Source organism: Astatotilapia calliptera, chromosome 6 (assembly GCF_964374335.1).
Source record: "Astatotilapia calliptera chromosome 6, fAstCal68.1, whole genome shotgun sequence".
In the NCBI taxonomy this organism is placed as follows: Eukaryota; Metazoa; Chordata; class Actinopteri; order Cichliformes; family Cichlidae; genus Astatotilapia; species Astatotilapia calliptera.
In genome coordinates, this window is record NC_137427.1 from 16,399,243 (window position 1) to 16,408,220 (window position 8,978).

Consider the following 8,978-nt stretch of genomic DNA (forward strand, 5'->3'; position numbering starts at 1 on the left):
TGATAGGCAACTGTATCCTGACTGTCTTATGGTGATCCTGGGCTGCTCCGGCGACTCCTTGGCACTTCCCTTTGCTGTTCAACAGGCCCTCATGTTTGGTATGGTGATTGCCAAACGTTTGATTCTGGGGGAGTGGAAATCTGCCTCCCCTCCCTGCTTCAAGAGGTGGCTCGAGGAGATGGTCTCCTGTCTATACCTGGAAGAAATTCGGTTCTCTACGTCTGATTCCATGGAGAAGTTCAGGAAGATATGGGGGCCCTTTATAGACCACATTAAGAAGGACAGTCCACACCCTGGGTCCTGACCACATTGTTTTAACTGCTTTCATTCTGAGCTGTTGCCCATAACTGTTTTTGCATGATTGTTATCAGCTCCTCCTAGCGATCTTTGGATTTGATCTTGTGGATTGGACTCACTAGATTGTGAGTTGTTTGACATGTATACCAGTTGCTTTGTTTGCTTCTCTGCTGTTTTTAATAAGTGCTGGCCTTGTACCCTGTTGTGTGGTTTGTTGCTCTGTTTTTTTTGTTTGTTTGTTTGTTTGTTTTTTGGTTGTTATTGTCTTTATTGTCTGTGTTCTTCTGTCCCGCTGTTTGTGAATGTGTAAAAAAATTTTGAAACTTGCATAAATAAATACATTAAAAAAAAAGAAAAAAAAAGAAAGAAGAAACGAGTCAGGGATGCATAGCAAGCACAACAAGACACCAGCAGCCCAGACCTTTCACCAACTGAAGACATTTGCAGCACCATAAAACATGACAGAGAAGAGCTGGGACTATGTGAAAGGGTGAAGTGCTGCAGTAAAGTTGCAATGGTCCTATCTTTTATACAGTCTATAGTTCACTCTATTCGATTACCCTTTTCTCATGTTTTTGTTAGTTAGGGAGATAAGACATTGTTATTTGGTTTTATTCTTTTCATAAATAAGTTTTGTACATCCTTTAGATACGGTCCCTTTTGTTTGTTGTTTTGGGGTCCACCCCGAAGCTGTAGTTCGCTCCTTTCCTTTGTTAGAATTCAATCACTGTGAAAAAAAATCACCATCAAAATTGTACTGGTTGTGTGATGTGCTGCTTGGGGTCAGACAGGGGTGGATCACCCTTATATTATGGTCTGGCCACCCTTAGACAGGCCATAACACTAACTAAAATGAAAATTAAAACTAGACTTATAACTGGCTGGCTGGTGTCCTTACCAGTGTCCTTGGGTCTGAACTGTGGGCTCCTCTTTCCAGGTGTTCGTACTGCCTGAGTGGCACCAAGGTGTGCTGTCTTGCCTCTTTTGGGTTTTCTGCATGTTTCTGGCTCAACATGCAAGTATCCACTTCTTGACGTTCGCTGTTGGTTGCAGCCACTTGAGGTTTTTGGGCTCATTTGGGTTCTCAACACTGGGCGACTTTGATGGGAGTGAAAGCATCCTCACAACATAAATCACCACACTACCTGCTTTTGTTTCAGGTTTTTTCTTTATCCTTGTTAACATGTTTGGGTACTGGGTTTACCTGTAATGCATTTTGTGCTCCAAAAGCTGTTATTTTGTGCAGCTGTGCTCCAAAAGCTGTAAGCATGACCTTTCTTATCATTAGATTGTGCCACACCAGCACCTGAGAGAAAAGCTTTGAGTTTGATTTTGTGTTTGTGTTTTGCAGGCACTCAGGAGAATAAGTCATGATGTTTCTTGTGTTTGTCATGTTAGTATCTCAGTGCTTGTCAATCACCAGTCAACAGTGTCACCACTGTGAACAACATCCTGCGACTGTTTGAGCCAAAACCTTCGAGAAGTCCCTGCAGCTGCTTCAAAACTCATCACTGAGCTCGATCTCTCTTTTAACACGCTGGAGACAACAATGAAAGATGACTTTCTTTCATATGCTGCTTTGAGGGCTTTGCTGATGAAGTTCAGCCAAAACAGGAAACATGCAGCAGGAGACAGTAACTTGTTAAAATGTTATAAAAGGTACAATTAAAGATTTTCACCCTACAGGGTTGTCAATGATCCAAGGATAAATGTCTAATTTGGTCAAAAGTTTATAAGCCATTTCTGGAGAGACTGCAGTGGAAATGTTGTCACTTTTGGACTTTGCTACCTGCAGCTAAACATTTGCAGCTAAATCATTTATTTAAAAGCAGAAGCTGCAACTGATCGAGTGAATGTTTGTCTGAAAACTTAAACTGAACTCCAAGCGTACCATTGCTCCAGCTTACCATCTTTACCTGAGTGAATCAGTTTGTTGAACAATCTAAATGATTCAGAAACTTCTGTGACATCAACTTAACTAAGGCTCATTACAAATTTCACAAAACACTGCTGAATACTTTTAATATTTTTTTTATTAGTTATTTTTGTTTTGTTGTTATTTTGATTTTAATAAAACAAAATAACATAAAGAATCAAATTGTTTCTTTGTTTTTTTAAATTTAATTTATTTTACAAATAAATTAATAATAATATTAATAATAATAACAACAAATTAGTGCTGTCAGCGTAAACGTCATTAGTTAAAATGACGTTAACGCTGACAGCACTAATTTGTTGTTCCAGAGAGCAAGCCAAACACTGGTCTAGAAAAGGACGATCTCTAGTAGTGCTGCACTACTAGTAGATTTTGTTTTAACCTCCTAGGACCTGGTGTCCACATATGTGGACATAAGATTTATGAGACCAAAATACAAAATTTTGCTCTTCAAAAACCTGATATCCACTTATGAGGGAGGACATTACACTGCCCCTGTTCAATCGAACTTTAAAATGAATGTCCTCATATGTGGATCTCATTTTTTTGAGAAACAAAAAAAAGATAGTCCGAATCTGATGTCTTTGTTTTCACATTCATCAGGTCCCAATCAACCCAAATGGCACAGAGAAATTAAAAATGCATGCCATGAAAGAGTTCAGGTCTTAGGATGTTAAAAATGTCCCTGCTGATGAGACCAGTGAATGTGGGGCGACGGTGGCAAGAAAAAACTCCCTCCTGGAGGAAGAAATCTTGGGAGGACCAGGCTCTCTGGGAGGACCCTTCCTCCTGAGGGCAATACTTACCAGTACTTGTCCTCCAGTGTGCGATGGTGGGCTGGGACGAGTGTTGTTTCTTCTCAGCATGATGATGACCTTCCTTCCATTTCCTGTTTCAGAACTGAGAATGAAGACAAAACTGGTTAACAAGGTAACAGGACATTTAAAAATTCTCTCACTTCAGGATGAGATGCTGTGTCTTCTTACGTTTCTCTTGTAAAACAGCATGTAGGCCGAGTGCTGCTGTTCCTCACAAGCTGCCGATCCGGTTGTGTGGAGCACCTGTGCGTCATTATAGGTGAGCCAGCGATCTGATGTAGAGTGCTGACTCTCCTCAGGATGGACAGAACTACAGATGTAGTGTCCTGAAATCACATTAAGACAAATGAATCCAACTTCTGGAAGTCAGCTGATTCAAGCAAACAGTGATTTTGACTTAGTGCGTCTTAGAACATCAAAAGCTTTTGTGTGTGAGTCCTTCACTGAAAAGTAGAAAGTTTTCATTTTCTGTTTGTAACAAGTCTGTTGTTTTACCTGACTCTGTGCCTCCATAATGATTGATGATGCTGACAAGACTATAACAGCCACCACCCTGAGAAGGAACAAATCCAAAGAGTGTTAGTTTCACAAAGTCTCACATCAGAGCCATAATTAAGCTGATTTGCTGAGGCTACGTCCACACTAATGCGTTTTCGTTTGAAAACACATCGTTTTCTCTCCGCTTTGACCTCCCGTCCACACTGAGATGGCGTTTTCCTCAAGGAAAAACACAGCATCTTGAAAATGCTCTCGAAAACGCACACATTTCAAAACGGAGTTGTCCCGTCGTAGTGTGGACACTCGAAAACGCAGACTTTCTAAAACGATGACGCATTTTAGCCATGTGATGCAGTCATGTGAGCAATTAAACAAAGATAGCCGAGTGCATTATACAGCGGTTGTTTTGATTGCTCTCAACTTTGACAGCCCTAAAAAAGATTAATATCAGTTTGTACATGCTCCGGATAGCTTTTCTTCAAATTCTGTAATCCTCACTCACTTTTGCGCATGCGCAGGACTGGAACGTAAGCGTTTTCGGCCGTTTCAATGCAGACGCACAACTATTTGAAAATGACTGAAAACACTAGTGTGGACGCGGAGTTTTCAAATCTATCAGGGCTAGTGTGGACGTAGCCTGAGACGTTCTGCAGTCTCTTTTTACCTGATTGGATGGCACCACCAAGTCCCTCTGCAGCCTGACGGGGTCATCCACCTTCTTAATGTTGTAGGTTTGTGTAAAGCCAAACCTCTTCAGATGCAAGATCAGGACTCTGGCAGAAAAGAAAAAAAAAACACAAACAAGGTAGAAAATAAGAAGAATGAGTGTCAAACACAAACAGAAGATGGGAGAAAACGACTGCTCAAGTATTGTCTCGAAAAACTCTGATATTTGATGCGCCACAGTTTGGAAACCTGGTCAGTCGATCACTTCTGATGTGACCTTACTCACCTTGGCAGTGTATCAAAAGACGACTTCAGTTCTGAGGCCGTCCCTCCACAATCACAGCGAAATTCTATTTCTTGTTCCTGAACAACAGCACAGAGAAAACAGGCTTTATGGTAGAAAGAAATCTCAACATATGCACACACACATACGCACAAACACTAACAAAAAAGGTGTGTTAAGATCGCTGACACTACAACTCTATTGGAATTTGTGATCTTACCTTCAAGTATGTCTCTAACATGTTTATAATAGACCCCTCTGGAACAAGGTCAAGAGACAAGCTGGTGAAGTCCTCGTGCTGTGATGATTGGTGACCACAGCTACACATTTCAGGAGTAACGTAGTTAAAGTAAAGATCAGGTAGGTGGAAAAGAGGTATATGAAAATATTGCAACCAGCTCTGCGTTTCTGAAAGACAGGCTTACCTCTTGCATGTCCTCATGTTTTCCATTTTAAAAATGTGATGCTCTTCTACTGGGCAGGTATAACTTTGGCCCAGGAGAGCTGCGTTCCTCTCCAGGTGAGGTGCGAGCCTTTTGACCTCATTGAGGAACAATGTTAGGAATTCATGAGCGTCCTGAAAGAAAAGCAGAGAGATTTAAAACAGTACATCAAAATCAGAAGGTAAAGCAAAAAAACAAAATGTCCAAATAGCTGACGCACTTTCTGTGCACTGCCGGTGTATTCAGGAGCTTGACTGCTGAATGCCTTCTTAAAAGCTCTTAGGTGGTGATCTTTAAGGCCATAATCTGTTGACTCATGACAGTCCCTGACATCAATGAGCCTTCTGTAGAAAGGAAAGGGTAAACAGACATTTCTGCTGTTAGATCTCTTTGTTCTTCAGGTTTTTGAAGAAAGTAGAAGGTTGACGTAGCGCACCTTAAGAGCTGAGCTTCTGGATCTGTGCTCCACAAAACCTCCTGACGCCTGATGTCTCTTATGAACTCCTCAATGTTGAGGAGGCTCTGCAGGCAGGAGTTCATATAGCAGGTGTTTCCGATGTTTGGAAACCTGACACACACGCACAACGTTTACAGTATCAGTGTAAAAGAATTCATTTTCTCCACTTTGACAAAGTGAGCTTTGGTCTTTGTGCACCACGTGTACTCACCCGAAGCAGTCTATAGTCCCAGTTTGACTTTCTATTATTTCTCCACCGCATGCTACACTGCTCCAAAAAGGTAAAAACACAAACACAAAATTAGGAAAGATGTCAGGATGCTGAGCAGTGTATGTGCATGGATGCATGAGCTTTGAAGTTGAAACATTTTGGAGGACGTCTTTCTCTTACCTGTTAAACACATGCTCCCATCCACTCTCTTGGTCCAGAAGCTCCATAATCCAAGTGTCCCAACTCAGGTCTGCTGGGATCGTTTCCGTGGTGCTTCTTACCTGATATAAATATATAGGACATAGCTGTGTGCCTCATTGCTCTTAATTGCTCTCATTTAACTGTGATGAGTAAATGCTTGATGACAGTGACTCTTTCCATAAAACATACCTTCCCGGATTTAAAAAGAGTCTTCACAGTGTTGCTCTCTGCCTCTGCATCGCTGTCAGTTTGCTGCAGAGGACGAACAAACATAAGTTTATTAAAAAGTACATTTTAAAGAGAATGTGTATTTCATATGTTTTGTGTAAAAGCAAACCGAGGAACAGCAGAAGATGTGTCTCCATTTTCTCTTCTTTTGGCCATTTTCAGGGTTAGCTGGTGTGGCAGCAACAGAAGCATCCGGGATGCTGATGAGGACAAAAGTGTAAATGTTGTGGAAATTTATAAGAAGGAGTACATTTTGCTAATACAGATTGCTAATAAAAGTGAATAACTGTAATGGAATACCAACATGAACAAAATCATGTATTTTATACATTTACACTCTACATTTTCAAACGCTAATCTCTGCATCCATATAAATAATAGACAAGACTAGAAGGAGTAAAAAAGATGTAAATACACAAGGTGGAAGAAAAATGCCAATAAAAGGGAAATAAAAGAGCTCCAACCAAACCACTGCTATAAATATCTCCAGCAGCATTAAAGAGTGGCGCATTTCTTTACCTCTGATGAGACGTAGAAGGAATTTCCTTCTCTGCCACGTTTTGTTTGTGTAATTTCTGTTTAGAAACAAGAAAAGCAACATCAGTAATGGCATAAAACAAACATACCAAGTGGGTCTCTCCATGAAAAGTGTCCAGTTAGAGAATTTGGTATTATTTCATATTATTTATCACTTTAGTGAGCTGTCAGCTCATGAAGCAGATATAGGAATATCTTTAAATAAAATAAAAACAATTTATTCATGCCTTAAATTGAGTTTTAAAGTTTGTCCTATGAAATACAAAATCCTTCATTTGGTTCTGATCAAAATTCAGTTTTTACAGAAATCATCCATGAAGCTTCAAAAATGCTTATTCACCATAAAAAATATTTAGAGAAACATCCTGCAAGTCTCTTCGAACTTACCTTTCTGTGAAAAAAAAACGTTTAAACATCTTTGAACTTAATTTGAGGACATGGCTGTGTGCTAAATTGCTCTTAATTCTTCTCATTTAACTGTGATGAGTAAATGCTTGATGACAGTGACTCTTTCCATAAAACATACCTTCCAGAATTTAAAAAGAAACCAGCGACACTTTTTTTGTGTCTTCACAGTGTTGCTCTCTGCCTCTGCATCGCTGTCAGTTTGCTGCAGAGGACGAACAAACATACGTTTATTAAAAAAGTAAAGTCACTTTAAATTAACAAGTGCAATTTAAAGAGAATGTGCATTTCATATGTTTTGTGTAAAAGCAAACCGAGGAACAGCAGAGGTGTCTCCATTTTCTCTTCTTCTTTTGACCATTTTCAGTAACAGGAGCATCCGGGATGCTGATGAGGACAAAAGTGTAAATGTTATTTTTCAAAGTGCAAATTTTTAACAAGGAGTACATGCTGGAGATTGCAGATAAAAATTAATAACTGTAATGGAACAAAATCATGTATTTTGTACATTTACACTCTACATTTTCAAACGCTAATCTCTGAATCAATATAAATTATAGACAAGACTAGAAGTAGTAAAAAAGATGTAAATACACAAGGTGGAAGAAAAATGCCAATAAAAGGGAAATAAAAGAGCTCCAACCAAACCACTGCTATAAATATCTCCAGCAGCATTAAAGACTGGCGCATTTCTTTACCTCTGATGAGACGTAGAAGGAATTTCCTTCTCTGCCACGTTTTGTTTGTGTGATTTCTGTTTAGAAACAAGAAAACCAACATCAGTAATGGCATAAAACAAAGTATATGGTATGAAAATACAAAATCCTTCATTTGGATTCAAAATTCAGTTTTTACAGAAATCATCCAAGAAGCTTCCTTAAAAGTTTCAAAAATGCTTGTTTACCATAAGAAAATATTCATAGAAATGTGCTGCGAGTCTCTTCAAACTTACCTTTCTGTGAAAAAGAAGTTTAAACATCTTTGGACTTGATGTGATCGCAGCCAAAATCTCCTCAGCTTTGCAAAAGTTCAACTGAAAACAAGCAGTCAAAGGTTGTATATTTATAAACTTTCAGCATAGAACGTTCATACCCTGAACAGCAAACATCATCATTATGATGTATGGGGCAAATTTGCATATTTTGGAATGTATGCTCATTTGAACTGTATGGTGCTCGTCTCCAAGCAACTGCTACACAAAACAGGTCAAGTCAAGTGGCTTTTATTGTCATTTTAACCACGTGCAGAGGTGCTGTACAGAGTGAAACGAGACAGCGTTCCTCCGAGACCCTGGTGCTATATATGACATATACGGACAAACCCAGGACTACATAAAGTGCAGTGTGCATAAATTGCAAAAATAAACAAGACAAAACAGTGCAAAACGTGACAGAACAGGACGAAACAGACACAAGACAATGGAAATGTGCAAAATGCTGAGTATTGTGCAAAAGTAACTTGGTGTCTGTATGTATGTATATGAGTGTGAGATACTGCAGATAAGTGCTTGGTAGTGACATGTGTGAAGGTGTGCGTGTGCCAGTGCAGTCACTGAGTGTTCAGGGGTCTGACGGCTTGTGGGAAGAAACTTTTCCGTAGTTTGGTAGCGAGGGCCCGGATGTTGTGGGACCTCTTTCCAGAAGGCAGCAGGGTGAAGAGTGTGTTTGAAGGCTGTGTGGGGTCCTCCAGCAAGCGGGTGTTATAAGGAGGGGAGAGGGGCTCCAATGACCTTCTTAGCTGCTCTCACAATCCGTTGTAGGGTACTGCGATCCAATACGCTGCAGTTACCATACCAGACAGTGATGCAGCTACTTAGGATGCTCTCATTAGTCCCACTGTAAAAGGTGGTGAGAATGGATGGTGGGAGATGGGCTTTCCTCAGCTTCTGCATGAAGTAGAGACGCTGCTGGGCCTTCTTGGTTATGGAGCTGGTGTTGAGGGAGCAGGAGTGGTTCTCCGCCAGGTGGACACCAAGAAATCTGGTGCTCTTGACGACCT

The 8,978-nt window shown here is 40.2% G+C and overlaps 1 protein-coding gene and 1 long non-coding RNA gene across 2 annotated transcripts; both read right to left on the reverse strand.

The window, feature by feature from the left end:
• Positions 1 to 2,949: 2,949 nt before the first annotated feature.
• On the reverse strand, positions 2,950 to 3,608 carry LOC145429419 (uncharacterized). Its single transcript, XR_013909650.1, has 3 exons — positions 3,547 to 3,608; positions 3,220 to 3,377; positions 2,950 to 3,133 (listed from the first exon to the last, which is right to left on the reverse strand). It is a non-coding gene; the product is annotated as an uncharacterized LOC145429419 (long non-coding RNA).
• Positions 3,609 to 4,153: 545 nt separating this feature from the next.
• Positions 4,154 to 5,868, reverse strand: LOC145429292 (ubiquitin carboxyl-terminal hydrolase 37-like). The gene is made up of 4 exons (XM_080302570.1): positions 5,378 to 5,868; positions 5,162 to 5,285; positions 4,924 to 5,075; positions 4,154 to 4,818 (listed from the first exon to the last, which is right to left on the reverse strand). Exons 1-4 carry the CDS (start codon positions 5,479 to 5,481, stop codon positions 4,689 to 4,691), a joined length of 510 nt encoding a protein of 169 aa, XP_080158696.1. The 5' UTR covers positions 5,482 to 5,868; the 3' UTR covers positions 4,154 to 4,688.
• Between the last annotated feature and the right edge of the window lie 3,110 nt (positions 5,869 to 8,978).

Coding starts and splice junctions, on each gene's coding strand:
- LOC145429292 (XM_080302570.1), bottom strand. CDS start 5,481: ATGAACTCCTGCCTGCAGAGCCTCCTCAACATTGAGGAGTTCATAAGA. Junction 5,286..5,377: donor CCAGAAGCTCAGCTCTTAAG/GTGCGCTACGTC, acceptor TCCTTTCTACAG/AAGGCTCATTGATGTCAGGG. Junction 5,076..5,161: donor ACACCGGCAGTGCACAGAAA/GTGCGTCAGCTA, acceptor CTTTTCTTTCAG/GACGCTCATGAATTCCTAAC.